Consider the following 23,092-nt stretch of genomic DNA (forward strand, 5'->3'; position numbering starts at 1 on the left):
AGAAAGAAGTATGTGGCTGCAACTCGTCACCTCCAGCCTGGTGGGCTTAAATCAGATATGCAGGGTCCGTACTGTGACTCCTCCTAAACCCCTTGTGGTAGAGAATTGTCATTCCCCATCCTCGTTGGTTCCAGTAAACAGCTCTTGGCTTCCTGGCAGGTTGTTATCACTTGGGTGGTCGTCAGGGGAGTCACGTTTCATCGGGGACCTCCCGACACGGCGCCAACCCTCCAGCCAGTCCCATACCTCGTCCGGTGATAGGAAGAACCAGACCTTACTGTCCATTTCCACTCGCAACTTGGCAGGGAAGAGCATAGAATATTTTATGTGTTTATCTCGGAGGGCTTTCTTGACTTCTAGAAAGCTGCGTCTTTGTGCCTGCACCTTCATCGTAAAGTCAGGGAAAATCGTGATACGGGTGTTCTCCAGGAGTAAAGGCGGTCCCGAGCATACCGTCTGGAGGATTGCGTCTCGGTCTCGAAAGTTGAAGACCCTCGCAATGATGGGGCGGGAGGGGCGGTTTCACCTTCCCCCCAGGGACCCTGTGGGCCCATTCAATTGAGAAATAATTGGAGAGGTTTTTGGGCTGGAGATATTTTGTGATGAGGTCCTCAACAATTAGGTCCGCTGCTGGCAGCTCCATCCTTTCCGGAACGCCCAGGATACGGATGTTGTTCTGTCTTGCCCTCCCTTCATAGTCATCCAAGAGGTCCCCCATTTGCTTCTGCTGTTTCTGAAGCTGGGCAACTTGTTGCTGGAGGGTGGACGTGTCGTCGATAAGGGCTGCAGTTTTGACCTCGACATCCTTGACCTTTGTGTCCATTTTCCGCAGGTCCGCTCTTAGTAGGGTCACCTCAATGTTAACCGGGTCGATACGGGTCTCTAGGGAGGACCGGACCCCCGCAATCGCCTCCATAACGTCTTCAAGGGTGAGAGACTTTCCTCCTGGCGATGGGGACGTGAGTTTTGGGTCTCTGGATGAAGTCGCAACCTTGTTGTCGCCCTTGGAGCCCCAGGAGAGTTTATTAATCTGTCTCTTAGTCGATGATTTGGCCCCCTTGGACGACGCCATCAGGAATTTCAGTACTAGCCCACAGGAGCATTAAACGTAAAACGGACTGTGAGGGCAGGAACTCTTCCTGGTGGTGACCGTAGCCGCAGTTCAAGTGGCCTGGGAGTAGAGTCGCCACAGTGAATTCACAGGGGAGAGCCGCAAAGGTCCCAGGTCCGCAGCTCACGCCCACTAAAAGTCCAGCTGAACTGGTCAACTAGCCTCTTCCACCCCAGCGGGGTATAAGATCCTCAAAGTGGGTGTTGAGCAGGGGGAGTCTAGGGGGCTCCAGATCTGTCCCAAGTAGTCCCAGTTCGAGACACAGATCACCTAGGCCCAGACCGTGTCGTGCAAGGAGACCAGGTAGCAGCCACTTCCAGCCCAGGCTCTAAATCGATTTGCAGAGGGGCCAGTACCCCCATCGCTGCTGCCAGGGCTCCGATGCGCATTAGAGAGCAGGACCAGTCCGTCGGATGTGGGGCAAGGCCGGGACTCTTTGCACTGATATGGTGAAGCGCAGTGAGCCAATCTCCCCGGGGCCTGGACTTTACTCGCCAGCGTAAAATATTGAATACCGCTACTGATCTCCCCAGTGCGGTGAAGGGCTGCCAGGAAGTCGGGGTGCGGGGGCCACAGTCAATATGGGAGGCAGAAAGATCAGGTTTTGGGGCACCCAGAAAGTCTAGGTCCAGAAGACGGGGCATCGCGTAGATACCACCCGAGGCTATGGGCGGCTGTAAGCTTCTCCTCCAGTGCGCCTCACCTGGGTCCCCCGGTGGTACAGCGGGTCTCAGACAGCCGCAGAGGTCGTCCAATCCACTCTGATCGGCAGCGGAAGGGCAGGCTGAGGTGCTGCGGGCTTGGTTTCGTCGCCAGCACCGGCGGTCAGAGCGTCTTCAGTGTCGGGTCTCTGCGGCGGGCGCCATCTTGTGTGCGACCGGGCTCCCTCAACAACTGGCTCGTTCTCCCTCACGGCGCCAATCGTGCGCTCTGCTTCGTGGCCCTGGTGTGCACCTCGGGTTCTTGTCGAGGATCTCCCGATCTCAGAGGAGTCCCCGGTCAGATATCGGATATATGCGGCGGATTATCAGGCGAAGGCCGGGAGCCGCGTTAGAGAGCGACCATACCCTCCGGCTGCAGGCCATGCCCCAATGATACTGTAATTAAAGTGTGCACAAATACTTTACACATTGCCTCCTAAGTTAAGCCTGATTGTCCTGTGCCAAACTATCTGAGGGTGAGCACAGGTTAATTTAGGTTCTGTACCTGACTTTCCCTTTATTATGGGGAAATATATGTCATAAGTGGTGTAAGCCTGCATGTCTGTAGATGTTATTATTTCGAATGCCCAGAAAGGCAGAGGTGAGTTTTTTATACAGTCCCTCCATGACATGAGAGCATTTTGTTTTAAGGACATTAGTGATGAAAGCCTTATCAATGGGTAAGGAAGACTAAATATAATCAGACCCCCATAATAGGAAACTCTGAACAAATATTTTCCATCATATCTTTTGTAAAAAGGCATGGCCTTTGGCATGAGTTACAAGACCACTCTTGACTAGCCCTTATAAAAGAATTTCCGGTAATAGGTCCATTGTATGGTCCACAAAGACAATTAGATGACCCAGGATCAAAAGTGAGGCCTATTGACTGCGAGAGGTGCAAGAAAATCTAAAAATGCTTGAATTTACTTTGTATTACAGGCTAGAGGTCGGTAGTAGAAAACAGATGAACACTCTTCTTGATTGGCTTACAAATTACACTCATGCATTCCCAAGTTAAAATATGATATACTTACCAAAAAATAATGTCACACTTTCCACATTTTTGAAAACTCCATTGAAGAATGTAATATTTTCTAGAAATAAAAAATATATAATTGAAGGATAAAACAATAAGGACCGTTTCAAGAATCTAGAATTATAATACATAAAGAAATAATAGAGTGTGATGTATGATACAAACATTCCGAAATATGTTTAATCATGGACTCAATTAAGCTCTATTTTTTGTGGTGTTCATCATGGTTTTTGATTGAAATGTACTTTACAGTGGGTCAAACGTAGCTAGATCAAACTGTTTCTATTAAGTAGAAATTAGTTGATAAACAATCCTCAATGTGACATAAGCGGATTTTGTTCTTCAGACTAAGGTCCTAATTAAAACTTTGACGGTCCTCCAGCAGTGCATCCACGTGCCATCTGCTATAGGATGGCCAAACCCATAATGCGCCCACCCGCCGGATTACAATTGTAATCCATGGCAGGCAGGCGTTGAAGCGGCTTCCTGATGATGGTGGTCTGATAGTCTAATGGGAGAGACTAACATGCAGACCGCCGCCGTCAAAGCAACGACTACATGTTCCTGTACAGTGTGGCATGCATGCCACACTGTACAGGAACTGGGGGTTCAAATCCAGGGGGGCAAAAGTTATTCCCCCCGCATTCACCGCCAGGCCCAGGAGCGGCTGTTATTTGCCTTTCCGCCAACCACTTCATGGCAGGATCATCACCATGAATAGGGCAGTGAAAGGACAACTCTGAATGTGCTCGGCAGCGCTGCAGCGGACTGACAGCATATCTCTGCTCCTGACCTCTGCTGTATTGCTGCCGGATCCTGGATCCCTGGCAGATGCAGCAGTCCTGTGGTGGACCGACCGCCACACTTGTAATACTGGGGTTGGGCCTGCAGTGTGGTGGTGGATGGATTGCCACTGTGAGTACAGTGGTACAATGGCTAAAAGTCCAACAACCTGCAGTTCCTCAAGATCCCAATGATTGATGTCTTGCTTGATTTGAACCTATTTCATGTGTAGTGAATAATAAATTGCCATTGCATTCCTAACCTTACACACTTAAGTGAGGACACATTTTGTAAATCACAAAACATGATTTTACTTTCATAAATGGATTTACTCACATGTAAAAATTCCATCAAACAGTCGGTATTTTAACAGCATCTGAAAGCTGGTGTCCTTGCCAAGGTGGTGAACACTCATAAACATTGCACGTTTCCGAGTACTCAAAAATATTTTGCTGCCTGTTTTCCACCCTCATCAGGGTTGCAGGTTTTATCTTGTCTTAGGGAAAGGCTAAGTCTGCTTCCAGGAAGCAACACGGAAGGGAAAAGACGTGAACTTGAGTGGGTGTTAAGAAGGGGTCTCTCAGCATTAAAAAATATTTTCCTCAAGGAGAATTCTTGTATTAGAAGCAGATGTAATAGCACTACATTTAGAAAGTCGCATCTCAGAAGGCACTATTGTTAGAGATATTTGATTATTTTGTTTTGTTCCATTTTATTTAAATGTTATTTTACTTATATAGTGCACACCATCAATGGCATTGATGGTCATCAGCCTCTTGTTTTTTGAGAAAGAAGGCAAAAAAGAAAAAAAGAAAGAAAGAAATCAAGAAAGAAGGTGAGCAATAAATAAGGCAAAACAGAAGGAAAGAAGAGAAGGCAAGAAAGAAGGAAAGAAAAATGAAGAAAGAAAGAAAGAAAGTAAGAAAGAAAGAAAGAAAGAAAGAAAGATGGAAAGAGAAAGAAAAACAAACAAACACCAATGTAAAGCTCTGGCGAAACCTGTATTGATGGTCATCAGCCTCTTGTCATTTGAGAAAGAAGGCAAGAAAGAAAGAAAGAAAGAAAGAAATCAAGAAATCAAGAAATCAAGAAAGAAGGTGAGCAATAAATAAGGCAAAACAGAAGGAAAGAAGAGAAGGCAAGAATGAAGGCAAGAAAAATGAAGAAAGAAAGAAAAAAAGAAAGAAAGAAAGAAAGAAAGAAAGAAAGAAAGAAAGAAAGAAAGAAAGATGGAAAGAGAAAGAAAAACAAACACCAATGTAAAGCTCTGGCGAAACCTGCTCTTCACTCCGATAATGATTTTCTCGGACGACTGGCAATATGCAGGGCCGGCCTGGCAACCAGAACCGGCCCTGGCAAAGTGCTCGGCCGGCCCCCTTCCCCCCCTCCGGGAGGAGAGCGGAGGGGGGAGAGGTGCGACCGCGCTCTGTGACAGGGCCGGTTTTCGGCCGTTTTTGATACAGGGCCGTTTTTGCAGCATAACGGCCCTTTAATAAAAACGGCCCCAGGGGCCCAAAACCGGCCTCCAACCATGCGGCCCACCGGGGAATTGCCCGGTGCCCTCAACGGCCAGTCCGGGCCTGGCAATATGAGCCCTGCACTTCGTACTATGGCAACAATAGAGCATTACAACCGCCAATACAAAGCTACAGAAACGGCCGTCCGAGACACCCGACCGGCTCTTCGGCCTACATTGGCGACCGTCGCAGCCTCCCGACCTGCTCTGAGCGCTAAGGAGACAACCATCCGCTACACTCAGGGTGCTCCTCACGGCCTACTTCACCGCGAATGGTATTGTTCACACCAGACTTAAAAGGTAACTTTTTCAGCTGCACTAACCTTGTCCCTGTATCAACCCACGCTCCATTTCGGTTGGTGTGAACTTGCAAATTTCTTCAGTCTAGTGCGACTAAATGACTGCAAGTGGCGCTTCATGCTTATAGTTGCTATTTTCCCTAAAAACTAGAAAATGAAATATTAAATGTACTCTATTCTTCTAAATTGGTTTGGCATTGTTCTTGTGTTGTGTTTTAACTTTATTGCTGTTTGTGTGCTGCATAAATGTTTAACACATTGCCTCTAAATTAAGCCTGACTGCTTTTGTGACAAGCTACCAGAGGGTTAATTTCTTGACTTCAGGGGCGTAACACAGGCCCCCGCAGCAGCGGCCCCCCTCAGCACAGTACTAACTACGGCCCCGAGAGCTCTGGATGAAATCCGGAGCGCCCTCACAATCTATTGTTGATGTAATCCAACCGAAGAGAAAACTACAGCGAGCACAATGTGCATGTGTCCATGTTTTTAAGAAAATACTCCCATTTATTGAGTAAAAAAAACACAAATGCCATGCTCATGCAACTAGCATTTCCTATCTCCTGTTCTGCCTAGCATTCCCCCGTCACCGAAACTATGGTAAATGAGTGTTAAAATATTCACCATTGGAAGTTAGCTCCCAGGATCAAACAAAATCAATAGAATGGTACTTGCCACAGCAAAAGAAAATACATCCGTGTTCGGAAAATATTTAAGCATTGGTAAAGCCAATACGTCTGGCTATATGCTTCACTGGCATTGCTTCTTTATTGCAGAGTTTGTGCTGTGTTTTAGTGGCTCCATTGGTAAATCTGAGAATGTAAAAAATGTTGAATGGGTGTCTACATGAATGGATAAATGAGTGTTTCAATGAATGGATAATTGATAGGTAAGTGAATGAATGCATGAATGGATATTTGAATGGGTAATTGCTTAAAAGAATAGTAAAAAATAATTGAATATGGATAAATGTGTGATGGCAAGGATATGTGCAGAGAGGTTAAACCAATCAATGACAGAAGTGATAATGCTATTAAAATGCTAAGGATTGCCCCTATTATGCCAGTGTAAGCATTACACCAATCATGGGCACCATTATACCAACAATGTCCGCAGTATGTAAAGAATAACCTCAAATATGCCATTTCAGCCATCTCATAGGAGTGAGCAGTATCATGCCATGGGAGTCAACGCTGTTCCAAAGAATTGCAGCCCTAAGGCTATAGCCAGCATTGGGCAAAGGTAAAGTTAGGCTTTTGGTCTACGTTTAGAACAAAAGTCTAACTTTACTACTTTTTGGTATTCACAAAGATAAGTTGCAAGTAGTATCTTTATGATTGAGGAGTTTCAACACTCGGGTGGACCTCTACCCCAAGTGCGGAGATTGCACTCCGAGTGCAGTGGCTTCCCTAGGAGTGCGGAAACTCTGCAGTCGTAAAGATTTTACTCGCAACTTACCTTTGGGCACACTGAAAAGTAGTAAAGTTGGACTTCTGGTCTAAACTTAGACCAAAAGTCTAACTTTGCCTTTGTGAATTGGGCCCATTGTGTTTGAGGTGGGTATGAACATATCAGTGATTTCCACATTCTGTCAAATTTGCCATTACAATGGCAAGAATTGCCACCATAACAGAGACAGAAATATACTAAAGTGGATACCATCATGTCATAGTGTCCACAGTATATACAAAAAACTGTCACTATTAAGCTATGGCCTGCATTATGATACGGGTGGCTTCCATCATTCCATCAATAGTACAGAGCCTATAGTCTTTTTGCACATCACTGTCAGCTAACATACAGGAAAAGAATGATGTTTACCTTATCAAAAATATACACTCAAAGTGAATTTTCTATAAGGAGCAAATGCATACTCATTTGCCAATGCCCTTTTTTAATAGCAATGTTAGAGGCTCATGGTGATTTGATACAACACAGAGACAATGATTTAGTATTCCTTTTAGAATGGTCACGTAATCTCAGCTGAAGCCACAACACAATACCCAAGTCCCTGGTTTCAGGCCAGGCCGCTCCCCCACCCCGTTAACACACCCTGCTGGCGCTGTGTCCCCGAGCCTCGCCGCTGCTGCGAGTATGAGGCCCTCCTCCACCCGCAGGCTCCTGCCTGCGCCTCATCCCTGGTGGCCCAGTGGTGGGCCTGTAAGTATTTTGTGTGTCTTCACTGTCGTTTATTTTTTTGTTAGTTTTTATCTGTTACTGTTACTGTCTGTACTTGTCCTTCTTCGTAGTCTCTGCCCTTTAGTTTGCCCCCTGTCTCCGTTATCTGCTGCCTGTGTTTGCCACTGTTTTTGTCTGCCTTCTGTGCCCCTCCGTAGTTGCCACTGTGTTTTTGTTTGCCTTCTGTGCCCATTTCTTGTTTTTTGCCATCGTTGTTCTGTACCGCTCCCCCCCTCCTGCCGCCCCGCGTTTCCTGCCGCTGCGTCCCCTACGGCTCCGCCCCCCCCCCATGACCCGATTCGTCCCCGCTCCCCCACCCCAGCTGCTCCTCCCTTCCTCGTCCCCTCATAATGCAGGCTGCTGCACATGCCTAAGGCAAGCCCGTCTGTGCCCGTCCGTGCCTGGCCCGCGCCCAGCGCCAGAATCCCTGGCCCCCGCCGCAGCCAAGAAGCCCGACTGAGATACGACACAGCCACGCTCCACGCCCTCAACACCCGCCGATCATCCACCTGCTACCGAGCCACCCCGAAGCGCACCCACGGACCATTCTCCTGCTGAGAATGCAACTTCACCTGCCTTCAGACGTTCACCCCACCCTCAGCACCATGCAACAACAACCACCTCAAGTGCATCCTGCTCAACACCCGCTCCGTCCACAAGCATGCTGTCGAACTCTGGGACCTCCTTGACACTACAGCTCCGGACATCGCCTTCCTCGCGGAGACCTGGATGAAGGCCTCCTCAGCCCCCGACATCGCCATAGCCACAAGATCACCCGGAAAGACCGCACCAACAAAACCGAAGGAGGAATCGCCTCATCCACAGGAACACCATCAGCGTCTCATGCAAACAATTTCCTATGCACACAACATATCAATTCAGGTACAACGTATTATGAACAGGCATCTATTAGGTTTAGTCCTAGAAAATAATATTTCACTTCTTTTTGAGCAATTTTTGTCGTTTATTGCCCAAGAGACCTTACGCCAGCCGACACGTGTTTCGTCAGAGTGCAGATTGCTCTGGCTCTTCAGGGCTTTCTTGAAATGATGGCGTATGTTGTAGTTCCACTTGACCGGTGATAATTCCAACCCGGTAAGGGTATCTTGTAAGTTCAATAGTTGTAGCTAATCTTCCCTCGTATCTTTGAAGGTCCGTAATAATCAAAAAGTTGCCGTATCTAGGGGCGCATGGGCAGAATAGAAATGATCGATATGATCCAATCGTCAGTTTTAATTAAGACCGCTCCAATGTAGGCGAGAGGATCATCTGAAGCCATATTTGCGTGTCCCAAGAGAAGTCCGAATGTCCCTGGACCTTGTGTTTTGCCTAGCTGCGAGTCCGGCGTTCTTGTTTCAAAGGTGCATTGTCGAATCAGCGTCTCAACCAACACCGAGGAAACCCTCACCACCGCCGAACACCTACACTTCCAGATCCACACCGATCCAAAGACCACCCTCAGACCCCTGGACCCACGTACACAATACAGCGAAGCCATCGCCGACTTCATCAGCCCGTACGCCCTCGCCTCCACAGACTACATCCTCCTAGAGGACCTGAACTTCCACCTGGAGAACTTCAACGATAACAACACCACCGCACTGCTCGACAACCTAGCCAATCTATAACTAAAAAAAACTGATGACCACCCCCACCCACTACGCCGGACAAACGCTCGACCCCATCTTCTCCGCCAGCAACCACGTCATCTACAGCCACACCACCGGCCTCCACTGGACCGACCACAGCTGCATCCACTTCTCCTTCAAGAAGACTACATCCCACCACCACCCACAGCAAATCCCCCGCAGAAGCTGGAGAAAAATCACCACCGACCAGCTCACAACGTCACTAAGCCAGAACCTGCCATCCGACACCACTGACCCCAACGCCATCGCATGTAACCTCACACAGTGGATCAGCAACTGGGCCAACACCCTTGCACCACTGAAGAACCCTCCTGGCAAGCCCGGCAACAGAATAGCCACCTGGTTCACCGACGAACTCAAGGACTCTAAGAAATCCTGCCGAACCCTCGAGAAGATCTGGTGCCGCGAACAGACGGCAGAAAACCATGCAGCTCTCAAAAACGCCACCTGCATACACCACCAACTGATCCGCACCACCAAGAGGACTTCTTTCGAGGAGCGCCTAGACAACAACATACACAACAGCAAGGAGCTCTTCAGCATCGTGAAAGAACTCTCCAACCCCAGCGCCAACTCCAATGACAACCCACCATCGCAAGCCCTCTGCGACGCCCTCGCCACCTTCTTCCACTGCAAGATCGCTGACATACATGACAGCTTCGGTGCCCAGACTCTGCCATCAGCCACAGAACCATCACCCCCACCGCCACCCTCAACACCTGGAACCCCATCAGCATTGAAGACACCACCCATGTCATGAATACCATCCACTCCGGCTCACCATCCGATCCATGCCCCGACCACATCTTCAACAAAGCAGATGCCATAATCGCACCCCACCTCCGGAACATCATCAACAACTCCTTCTCGACCGCCACCTTCCCAGAGAGCTGGAAACACGCAGAGATCAACACTACTGAATAAACCCACAGCAGACCCTAAGGACCTCAATAACGTCCGGCCCATCTCCCTTCTTCCCTTCCTGGCGAAAGTCATCGAGAAGACCGTCAAGAAACAGCTGACCGCCTTCCTCGAGGCAAATGGCTCCCTCAACCCATCCCAGTCCGAATTCCGCGCCAACCACAGCATCGAGACTGCCCTCATCGCAGCCACCGACGACATCAGGACCCTGCTCGACAATGGGGAAACAGCCGTCCTCATCCTCCTTGACCTCTCAGCCGCCTTCGTCACCGTCTGCCACCGCACCCTAAGATCTCGCCTCCACAACACAGGGATCCAAGGAAGAGCCCTGGACTGGATCACAGCATTCCTCTCCGGCAGAACCCAGAGAGTCTGTCTCCCTCCCTTCCACTCTGCGTCCACCGAGATCATCTGCGGCGTACCCCAAGGCTCCTCGCTCAGCCCGACTCTCTTCAATGTCTACATGAGCCACCTCGCCACCATCGTCCATGCACACAACCTCAACATCATCTCCAACGCCGACGACACCTAGCTGATCCTCTTCCTCACCAAAGACCCAGCCACCGCCAAGACCAACCTCCGGGAAGGAATGAGGGATGTCGCAAACTGGATGAAGCTCAGCCGCCTGAAACTGAACTCGGACAAGACGGAAGTCCTCATCCTAGGACCATCCCATCCGCCTAGAACGACTCCTTGTGGCCCACCGCGCTGGGCACTGCACCGACACCCACAGACCATACACGCAACCTAGGATTCTTCTTGGACTCCACGCTCACACTGTCCAAACAAGTCAACACTATCTCATCCTCATGCTTCAACACCCTGCGCATGCTCCGAAAGATATTCAGATGGATCCCCACCGAAACAAGAAGAACCATCACCCAAGCCCTCGTCAACAGCCGGTTGGACTACAGGAACGCCCTCTACGCAGGAACCACAGCAAAACTTCAGAGAAGACTCTAGCGCATACAGAACGCCTCCGCTTGCCTCATCCTCGACATCCCTCGCCACAGCCACATATCCGCCCACCTGAGAGACCTGCACTGGCTTCCAGTCAGCAAGAGAATCACGTTCAGGCTCCTCACCCACGCACACAAGGCTCTCCTCGACATAGGCTTCGACTACCTCAACAGACGCCTAACGTTCTACACTTTGTCCCGCCAGGTCCGTTCCGCCAGCCTCGCCCTCGCCACCATCCCACGGATTCGCGGAACCACCTCCGGAGGAAGATCGTTCTCTTACCTGGCCGCCAAGACCTGGAAATCCCTCCCCGTCCAACTTCGACTGACCCAGGACCACCTCACCTTCAAGAGACACCTCAAGACCTGGCTGTTCGAGCAGTAGCAGCACCTCCCTCCCCTCCCCCCCAGCACCTTGAGACCCTCACGGGTGAGTAGCGTGCTTTACAAATGCTATGATTGATTGATTAAATACAACACCACTGCAATAAAAAAGCACAGCAAAACAACAGCACACCACAAGGTCAATATACCAAAACATCGCAAACATAACAGAACAATACAAATGACTGATTACTTTTACTTTGTTGTATGACTCTTTTGTTATTGTTTAGATTTTGTTTTAGTTTTGTAGTACTGTGCTGAGTTGCTATATCAAGTTGTTTGATATACTGTGTTGCTGTTGTAGCACTATTTAGTGTTTTTGGTATTTTGTTGCATTTTTATTTTATTATGTTGTTTTCCAAATGTTTTTTGTTTTGAATTTGATGTTATTGTATGTCTACTATGGTGTGTCATTCTGGAGTTATGCTTGCATTTTGTCTCTCATATTTGTTGTGGTTTTGTGATGTGCTTTTGTAGTTGGTTGAGTTATGTGTCTTGTGTTTACACATTGCTTTGTTGTGTGTTGGTTTAGTGTCTGAGTGCTATTGTTGTGTGTTATTTTTGTGTTTTTGTGCTATGGTTGTTGTGTTATGGTATGTGTTACTTTTGGTTTCTAAGTAGTGTTGTTCTAATGTTGTAATGAAGGTTTTGTGTTTATGACGATATGTTGTTCTACTGTGTTATTATAATGTTGTGTTACTATATTGCGATATTGTTGTTGAATTTAGTCATTGCTGTGCCTCCATTGCGATTCATCTGCAGTGTGGGTAAGAAGTACAGTGTGACTTTTAGAGGTAGTAGAGCAATTGTGGAGATTGTGTGGTGCTATGACTTTTTACTGCATTGGTTGTGGTGTGGTTGTGAGTGCGGTTAGTTTAAGGGAGTTGATAAAATGGGTTAGGTGAATGTACCTTCATGGTGGGTGGGAGGGCAATGGAGGGAAGTGGTAGCATGGTAGTGGGGTTTGGTAGGTTGGCGATAGGTGGGAAGTACTGTGGTTCTGTTAAGCGGTAATAGATTATTGGGTTCATAGTACAACTATGGAGTGTGGTGGTGTAAAGGTGATGGGTGAACTCATGGTACTAGGTTATGTATTTGAAGGACGGCAATCCCATGGTGGGGTTTATAGCGAGCTGCTATTTCTTGTCGTGAAGTGCTAGCAGGAGAATGTGGTGCCTGGATGTGTGGTATTGTTTGGGCGTTGTACAGTGGTTGCCTGGTAATATTGACAATATGTGTTTGACAGTGTCAGTGTGAGTAGTGACATTTCAGTTGCATGTGATGGTAGTGCAATGCTTTGCGGGTGAAGATGTGCTGGAGTAAATGTGTGGTTCTGAGAGGTAATACTGTATTTGCTGGTGAATGATAATGTTATGGTGGTCGGTAGTAGTGAGGTATCTTAGTGGGCGACCCACGGGCCAAGCACTGCTGAAAGCTCTTACAGGATAAGAATATAAGAGAGTTTATTGAGAAGAGAAAGAAAGGATCTGCGTTTATTTCAGTGGTAAAAGAGAGAGGTAATCATGAGCTCTAAATGCGAAATAAAACTAAGCTTCAGTAAGTGGAGGAAGAAGGAGAGGATTCATTGATGAGAACAATCCATGCCGATTACTAGCCTGTTTGGAAATGAGTGACTGAAAAAGGGGCTTTTAGCAGTGTTTTGTTTAGTAGCGGAGCAGCTTTGCTTAGTTAAGAACCTGGGAAGGTAGCAGGGTTTAGTAGCAGAATAGCTTTGCTTAGTTAAGAACCTGGGAAGGTAGCAGGGTGGGTTGTGCTTGCACCGACGATGGCCAAGAAGAGCCCTCAAGAATAATGCAGAGAGAAGTGGAACTGGGAGGAGAGAAGCATCCAACAGTAAAGGTGCAGAGGCCTTAGAGAAAGAAGCACAATTTAATTGAAAGGAACCGATCGAAGGAGGCCTGGGGTTCACAACATGAGAAGGAATACATGTTTAGTCCCTCTTGAGGTCAGAGGTAATGATTCACACTATTGCAGGACTGGCCCAGATTCCACTTGATACAAAGCTGAGGCCAGAAAGTCAAGGGGCACTTTCAGGACCTGACTGGAGAAGGGGCCCTTTCAGGATCTGGCAGGAGCAGGCAGAGGTAGACAAGAGCAGCAGGGGCTGTCGGGAGAAGGCAGGGGAAGACAGGAGCAGACAGGAGCAAGCAGGGGCAGACAAGAGAAGACAGGGCTTGACAGGAGCAGGCAGGGCTTGACAGGAGCTGGCAGGGGCAGACAGGAGCTGGCAGGGGCAGACAGGAGCAGGCTGGGGCAGGCAGGGTCAGGCAGGAGCAGGCGGGAGCAGGCATGGGCAGGCAGGGTCTGACAGGAGCAGGCAGGGGCAGACAGGAGCAGGCAGGGGCAGACAGGAGCAGACCAGGCATGGTCTGACAAGGTCAGACACAGACAGGCAGACAGAGGCAGGGACAGACAGGAGCAGGCAGGACCTGACAAGAGCAGGCATGGGCAGACAGGAGCAGTCGGGATCTGACAGGAGCAGGCGGGGGCAGACAGGAGCAGGCAGGGCCTGACAGGAGCAGGCACAGGCAGACAGGAGAAGGCAGGGCAGACAGGAGCAGACAGGACCTGACAGGAGCAGGGTCAGACAGTAGCAGGTAGGGGCAGATAGTAGCATGCAGGGCCAAACAAGAGCAGGCAAGGACATACGGGCGCAGGTAGGGTCTGACAGGAGCAGGCAGAGGCAGACAGTAGCTGGCAGGGGCAGACAGGAGCAGTCAGGTTCTGACAGGAGCAGGCAGGGGCAAGCAGGGTATGACAGGAGCAGGGAGAGGCGGGCAGTAGCAGGCAGGGCCTAATAAGAGCAGGCAGGGGTAGACAGGAGCAGGTGGGACAAGCAGGGTCTGACAGGAGCAGACGGGTCAGGCAGGAGCAGACAGGGCAGGCAGGGGCACACAGGAGCATGTGGCACAGGCAGGGCCTGACAGGAGCAGGCGGGCAGGCAGCGTCTGACAGGAGCAGGCTAGTCAGGCAGGAGCAGACAGGAGCAGTTAGGATCTGACAGGAGCAGGCAAGGGCAGACAGGAGCAGGCAGGGGCTGGCAGGCACAGCTTGTTCCACAAAGGAGACAGTTATCCAGCCAAAGGCTTCACACAGGCCGCAGGGCTGAGATCTGGGTGCCGCCGTCTGCCTCCAGTGATATATTTAACCTCTGGGCCATGCTTTGCAGGGGGCTGTGGAGCTTTCCAGGAACTCTGAAGTATTTCCACCAAAACTGCAAATCCAGTTAAGAAAGGTAAAAATATTTTCTCCTGTGAATGTTTGAAGATCTTGGAAAAGTAGTGTTTCAATTAACTGACCCAGAATGGTGAGAGAGATTGGACTAAAGGTATTAATATCCCGAGGGTGCAGCAAACCTTTTTCAGGAGGGGTTTCACAACAGCATTTTTCCAGGTAGTGAGGAAGGTAGTGAGGAAGGTCCCTTGTCCTAAAGGAAGACTCAACAATTCCAACAAGGGGATATTGAGAAGCAGAAAGAGAGCTCCTTTAGCTTCTCCGGGCAGAATCTGATGGGGGTCCTGTGGGCGCAGCCTGCAAGGGCGGCATAAAGGTTGGTTGCATCAACAGGTACACAGGAGGTACGGTATCAAGGTTGGTTGCATCAACAGGTGCAAAGGAGGTACAGGTGGTAAGATCTGAAAGAAAGGTTGTTACGTGTAGGCAATATTTCAGTCTGAATGTTCCCAGGTATTTGTTTAATCGTAAAAAGAAAGTGCCAGACCTTTGCAAAGTTGTTGAGACTTTTAGAGAGTACCTGAACAATATTGGCAGATTGCAATCCCTTTAATAAATGGAATGACTCTTTTGAGAGGTTAATAGCTGGAGAGACGCAATCTAAAAAGCACTTTGGAGAGTGTCTCTGCCACAAACAAGTCACAAGAGACAAAGATGAAGGCCTAGTAAGGGAGCAGCAGAATGAATGGCTTGTTCGATGAATGCAAATTCACAGAGTCCACATCATGTGAACATGTAAGAGCTGCGCCATCAGAAGACTCCAGCAATAAGCTGAGGTCTCCAAGGACCATCAGGAGATTCCAGCCACAAACTGAGGTCTCCCAGGACCATCAGGAGACTCCAGCCTTAATAAGCTGAGGTCTCCCTGGGCCATCAGGAGTCTCCAACCATATGCTGAGATCACTCAAGACAATCAGGAGACTCCAGCCACAATCTGAGGTCTCCCAGGACCTTCAGGAGACTCCAACCATAAGCTGAGGTCTCCCACGACCATCAGGAGACTCCAGCCATTAGCGGAGGTCTCCCAGTACCACCAGGAGCCTCCAGTCATAAAGGGAGGTCTCCCAGGACCATAAGGAGACTGCAACTATATACCAGGACCATCAAGAGACTCCCACCATAAACTGAGGTCTCCCAGGAGCATCAGGAGACTCCAGCCATAAGCTGAGGTCTCCCAGGACCATCAGGAGACTCAAACCATAAAAGGAGGTCTCCAAAGACCATCAGGAGCCTCCAGCCATAGCGAGGTCTCCCAGGTCCATCAGAAGACCCAAGCCATAACCTGAGGTCTCCCAGGACCAGGAGATTTCCTTTCTGGAGGCCAGAATAGAATGTTCCTCCACCAAGGAGGAAAGGGTGGAGGTTAAGATGAACATTCAGACCCCGACATTGCCATATCAGAGCTGGTTTGTAAAGAACGGGGCATATTTGTGAGAGCATTGTGGCAGTAGCGTAACAATGCTCCCGCTGCATCTGCAGTGCAAAGGGCCCCGAGCTCCAAGGGTCCCCTTCAGGTCAGTGACCCGACCTGAAAGCTCCTGAGTGACTCCGGAAGGGGGCCCCTCCATGTACTTTGCAGGGGGCCCCCTCATGTTTTGCTACGCCACTGCTTGACTTTTGTGGTTTACTCTGACAAGGATTGTAGTTGTTGCCTGAGTAGGCTTCCATCCCTCTCAGCCAATTACCCAAGGTCTTACTAATATGCTATTTTGTAAGATGCAGTGCTTAAACCTAATATTCAGTTAAATCTTAAAGGTACAGAAGGATTTAATCAGATTTCTTTGTTATACAATATTTGATAAGATAGGAATCAAAGTGGAAGTCTTTTCACCATTATAAGAATGATCTGAGTGAGGAATGGCCCTTTCGATGGATGTGAAATCCTCAGAAGAATAATGGGGTGAAACAATCCCATCAGGAAGGAACAATAGTATCATGGATACCCTTTTGTATCTTACTGTATATTTTAGGTATCCTCTGGGTTTAACAGGTAGTAATGTGTTTGATGTTTTGAAAAGTACGTGCATAAAGAATACCTATGGTCTCCTCCAGGCCAAAAATAGTGGCACCTCGCTAGATCCAGAATTGAATGATTCACTGGTGTTCCTATGTCCAATTTATAACAGGATACAGCATGAGACCTAGCATTCTGTGGCTGAACCCTGACCTGATATAAGTCCTGATGAATGTTCCTAATCCATGCGGGTTTGGTAGTTCACTGAAACACGTTGACATATTAATGAGAAACATGAAGAGTTGTAAAACCTTTGCTGAGACCCTTAAATCTTGAGATAGATGGAACATACTAAACGTTCATGTTCCCCACTCCTACACATTTTAACAGTACACATGGTGATGCCAACATCTCCACTGGGCCTGACATTAGGGCCATGCCTAGGTGTTTAAAATAGCTGTTTACATCAGCAAGAAAAAAGGGTCAAACTCTTTGGAGAAGGGACCAGCCTTAGATAAACGTTAGCATGCTACATGTCCTTTCTTGATACGTCATTGCCAATTGATGCTGAAGGTTATACTCTTACAGGTGGGTAGCATCTAATGATGAAACCCTTCACACAGCGTGGGCTTGTCATTTTTTTAACTATGCAGACCAGTATAATTGGAACAGTAATACAGTCAGAAAAGCACCCGTTCAAGATTAACCTGTGTATGAGCTGTGGATGAGCTGTGGTTCCGTGGTTCCGAATTGGGCTCGACAGTTTCGAAAACCCGATTTATAAAGATTGTCGGAAATGGACGATCTTGGTGTCGGCAGACCGCAAATGATGAGATTAACGTGTCTGCGTGTTTTCGTATGAATCGATATAGGAGAACACCCTGCAATTGAGGATTTAGTTCGAACCCTTGCGTTCCATTTTGTAAAGCGGCAGCCATCTTGTATGGTTGCCCTAACATAGGCTCTATGATTGTGGCCGAGCGAGTCCTTGACACGTACACCTTAGCTGACATTTGGTTGACCTGGCCGAACTGACTTTTTCCCTGGGGCGAATCATGCTGAGTTAGTTCCTTGGTTAGCAGCTGCACTGATAAAGATCAAAGAGCAGGACGTGGTCCGACTTTATGGCCCACCGTTCCCGCTCCCCTATCTCCTTTCCATCTGTTCCTGCCTTTCCTTTACAACATGTTCATCGATCTGGGTTGAAGGTTTTATGATGGGTTTGTCCGGCCTGATCGAACAGGAAAATAACATATGTGTGACCATTTGTGGTGGGCTGGACAATGGAAAGGGATTAACTTTGATTGTTGTGATTCGCTACTTTTTGAAATGCTACTTGCTCATTGGTTAGTTTTGTATGCACTGAATGTAAATTGTGATGTTGCCAGAAGCTTAATTTTCGGCATAAAAGACCGAGTTACATTCACTGAGACAGTGCAGTCTCTTTCGAACTACCCGTGTGTACTTCGTAGACCTTTGTCCCTGGTTGCAACCATTAAACTTTGGTCTTTGACGTCATCGAGAAGTATCCCGTGTCTCTGTTTGCCAAGACAGGGGAATCCGGGGTCTTTGGGTGTTGCCCTGACACCGCTGGGTTTTTGTATTAGTATTGGTTCCGAAAAAACCCAGTACCTCAGAGCCACTAAGGGTAAAGTATTGTTGTGGTTGTCTTAATCTATCAAATTATACGTGAATCCGTATTGTGGAGAGTTATGCTCTATGCATGCACATGCATAACTAGGTTTTGCTCTGTGGTAATGAATGTTGCACCAGTGCCTTCACACTCGAAAGGGAGAAACCTTTCTTGTGGAAATGGGATGGTATATGTCACATCCCTCTGTAAAGATTGCAAACTTTTGGCCTGGAGAGAGCCTGTTGTTAGTACTTTTTAGACAATCAAAGATTTGTGACTTACTGGACTTGATGATATTTATTAGGGCACTTTCCGTTTATGTTATGCTGTGGGTGAATACTTAAAAACTGGTATGAAAAGTATTGAATAAGAGATAGGGGTTCAATGGTAGACTGTCATTGCAGAGGATTTCAGTTACCTAGGCACGTTGCATTTTAATCCTGTATAGTTCCATTTTAACCCTTTAGAATAAGTGACAGAGAAGGAATACAAAGCCTATAGGGCGTAGGATCTCTGTTAGTGGAGCATGTTGCATTTTACTAACCATGTTTACCCCCATAGAAAAAATTATGGAGGGAGAATAGAAAGTGTGTATAGCATAGGATTTCAGTTAGCTGGGCACTTTGCACTTTATTTCAGTACATAATAATTTTTACCTGGTACTATAGTAGTGGCTGCTCATGTTATTTCCTGTGGTCCGAATGGTATAACTATTTGACTGAGACAGGGGAATGTTGCGCTTTATTGATGTTTATTTCTATCTCTATTTTGTCTGTACCTACAGGTATACATAACATTTTCTGCACCAGAATCTGATAACTATTAGGCTGATATTTGTTTATTTATCTCAATGTTGCCCAAGCATCTGACACACTAAGGCAGAGACAATAACTAGGCTCAACGAGGAATAAGTTGTGTAGAATCTACATACTAACCAAAATAACCAAACCAAAATACTTTTAATTAATCAGTATAGTAAACAGGATTCCATCTGAAAATCAAGGGCCTGTACGACCACTTCAACGACCAGACAACCTGACTCCGAAACGACATCCGTCTCCACGAATGCCAGCCAGCCTATTGTCTCCTCCTGGATCACAGTCACCACCGAAGATATTACCTCGACCATGAAAGGCATCCACTCAGGCACCCAACTGCCCCCTGCCCGCCACACATCTACCACAGAGCTGCCACCGCCATTGCTCCAGAACTATGACCCACCATCAACACCACCCTCACGACTGGCACTTTTCCTGTCGACTTTAACCACTCCTTCCTCACCAGCAGAAGCTAAAGGATCAGACTGCCACCCTTCCTCTCCGAACCCACGGAAATCAACTGCGGAGTACCCCAAGGATCGTCCCTCAGCCCCATGCTCTTCAAAATCTGCATGGCTCCCCTCACCGCCATCGCACAGACTCAGCAAAGTATCCTACGCTGACTATACCAAGCTCATCGTCTACTTCACTGAGTACCCTGTCACCACCAGACTCAACTACCAGGAAGGAATGAAGAACGTCGCAGCCTAGATGAGCAGCAGCTGTCTGAAACTCAATTCGGAGAAGTCAGAGGTCCTCATCCTCAGACCCTACCCCTCTGCATGGGACAACACCTGGTGGGCTTCTGCCCTCGGAGGTCCCATTGCCCCCACGGACCATGCCTGAAACCTCTGCATTGTACTCAACTCCTCCCACTCCATCACCCGAAAAGTCAACACTGTTGCCTCCATCTGCTTCAATACCCTCTGCATCCTCAGAAAGACCTTCAAATGAATCCCCCCGAACCACGGAAGACCGTCACCCACTCACTAATAAGCATCAAACTGGACTACGGAAACGCCCTCTTCGCCGGAATCAATAAATCCCTGCACCACAAACTCCAGACCATCCAGAACACCGCAGCCAGGCTCGTCCTCAGAATCCCATGACATGAACACATCACCCAGCACCTCCGCAACCTCCACTGGCTGCTGAGAAGAGAGTCACGTTCAAGATCCTCACCCACGCCTACAAATGCCTTCACAACACTGGACCCCAATACCTCAATGAGAGAACCCCCTTTCACATACCTAAGAGAAACCTCCAATCCACTAACCTCCCCCTCGCCGAAACCCTGCACATCCGCAGAGCCATAACAGGTGGAAGAGCCTTCTCCTACATCGCGACCAAGACCTGGAACGAGCTCCCGATCGACATCAGACACGCCCCCTCCCTGAACATGTTTGGGAAGAAGCTCAAGACTTGGCTCTTTGACAGAACGGAGCTGCTTACACCCCCAACACCCCAGCGCCTTGGGACCCACACGGGTGAGCAGCACATTTACAACTCTCCTGATTGTTAGATTGACATTGCATAATTATCTCAGAGATCAGGATTTTATTAGGGGCTTTAGCATAAATTCTAAATGTTATATGTTTTTTCAATTATGTGATACACCTGAATTTATTTGCACATCCCTGAGAAATTATTGCTTTTTTGGGGATACAATTGAAAGTAGTGTGTTATTTCAATGAATCAAGGTATCCGGTAGTGCATTAGTGTGTTATTATTTATGATGTGATATATTGTTCGTTTTTAAAAAGTATTGTATTTGTTGTATGTTTGTTTTTCTTTGTTGACATAATACCAAACAATAAATAATACCCTACCCTACCCTACCCTACCCTACCCTACCCCACCCTACCCTACCCAACCCTACCCTATCATACCATACCATACCATACCATGCCATACCATGCACCTCTGTTTCTTGGAAGGGACTGGAAAGCATGGAGGGTGTAGGTCCACCCTGTAGTAAGAAGGTACCCTTTGAACCCGGGTGTTGTATAAGTGCAAACCTTGTCAGCATTTATTAAAGGCCTTAGTCTTGCACTTTTCCCATCCTTGGATCAGTGAGCTTAGAATCAATCAGGGGCTGATGCAACTCTGTAGAAAATGTACTTAAAATGTGCTTCACAGAAAACAAGTAATGGCCATACCTATTATAGGGATTACTGTTCTGGCTTTTATTCAGCCTTCTATTGCCTTCAATGCTACATCCATAAAATCCTCTGAAAACTGATTTGACTCCATTATGTTGTCCTAAACGTTTTGCAGGAGTTCTCAGGAGCAAGACCAAACTTTCAATTGAAGGCTGCTTTCATGCTGCTCCTGCACTGATGCCACCAATTCAGGATGGCATCCCTACCCAGGATCATATTGTGCCTCCACAATGCTCCTCTCCTATGCCTCATTATCTACTGTATGCATTTTTAGGGAACTCTCATAAGCAAACCACTTCTCAATGTAATCTACTACCACATAGCTACGCAGAACATTTTTAGGAAAACTATGATGTGAATGATCCCTCTGTTGCTGCTACCATACTCACTGGATTCTGATGCCCTCCTGGACTCCAAGTCCATATTGTTCTTATTCGTCCCATGAGCCGGTATTGTCTTCTGTTCCTCCAAGGCCAATCTACTCGCCTCTAGTGACAGAGTTCCTGCTCTCTGCTTTTCTTCAACAGTAGGGGCAGCAGCAGTCTTTTCCCCAGCTGCCAGTCTCCGTTCCTCAAGTGACACTGCTGCCTTTTTCTCCTCCAAGCCCTGGTTGCCTCTTCCTCCATTTATAAACACTACTAGGTCTGACCTCCAAGAGCAGTCAGTCACAAACTTTTGAGACTCCTGGGAGTTATTACAACCTTTAGAAAAACCTTCCCAGTACAGTTCTGTTCAACAATCCACGAACTGATTAGTCCTTGCTGCTCCAATTTAAAAAGATTTGTCGATAACCAGAACAAATACACATACCACCGTGGAACAAAACGTTCACATCAATGTTTATACCAAACTCAACATATGAGACAAAGGTAAAATGTGTGAGAAAAGCTAGAAAGCCCCTCACGAGCGCAAACCCATGGGGCTGCTGGATGGTACTCGCACGTTATCATCATCCGTTTCTTTCATAGCCTTAACAAAGAATAAAGAAAAAGAGGTGTGTATTAGAATTGCACAGAGATTGAAAGTCAAACAAAAAAGTGTATGACAGACAACACTGAGACTCTGTGGCTCACTCAGTGTCCACTCGTCCCCAACCGTGCAAAGAGAACCAAATTCTCCCAAATAAAAAATGAGGTATCACTCACTCACATACAACACATCCTTTATACAATGTGCAAATGAAAGTGGCCATATGCATGCCTGCTTTTTAAATTGAGGATGCTCACAACATTGAATAAAGGATGCGCTGTATGTGAGTGATACCTCATTTTTAATTTGTGAGAAGGTGGTTCTCTTTGCACGGTTGCATCGTCTACGTCATTAGGTCCTTTCTCATAATGCTCCTTCTTGGATTTAAGACTCAACTTCAGCCTCCTCTCTGTGTCCATAGCCTTCATTTTCTTCGTTTTTAGGTAATGCCATTCATGGTAGAGATCGTCCTACATGTTACCCATAATCATGGTGCAAACATTTTATTAAACAAAACAAAAATATGACTCAATCAAAAATGAACTATAAAGACTTCTTGCCAATTAAAAACACAAAGCACATTGTGCCTATGTGAAATGGGATTTTCAAAATCTCACCTTTTAAAAGTGAATAGCCAATGCTGGACAAGGTTCTTACCACAGCTCACTTTAGGAGTAGAGGAGCATTACCAACATTTCATCACAGTTCTCAGTAAAACTCTGCTCAACCCCTGTTATATATTCCACAAGCACCAGGAATATCTC

At 47.5% G+C, this 23,092-nt stretch overlaps 1 protein-coding gene across 5 annotated transcripts in view; it reads right to left on the bottom strand.

Moving 5' to 3' along the window:
- OC90 (otoconin 90) overlaps positions 1–23,092 on the bottom strand; it is a 521,593-nt gene that overhangs the window by 389,200 nt on the left and 109,301 nt on the right. For all 5 annotated transcript variants that reach the window (XM_086967045.1, XM_086967044.1, XM_086967046.1 and 2 more), the window contains exon 4: positions 2,850–2,909. In XM_086967045.1, coding sequence (XP_086823171.1) covers positions 2,850–2,909 — 60 coding nt within the window. The remainder of the gene's footprint in view (positions 1–2,849; positions 2,910–23,092) is intronic.

Source organism: Lissotriton vulgaris, chromosome 4_1, assembly GCF_964263255.1.
Source record: "Lissotriton vulgaris chromosome 4_1, aLisVul1.2, whole genome shotgun sequence".
NCBI classification, from domain to species: Eukaryota; Metazoa; Chordata; class Amphibia; order Caudata; family Salamandridae; genus Lissotriton; species Lissotriton vulgaris.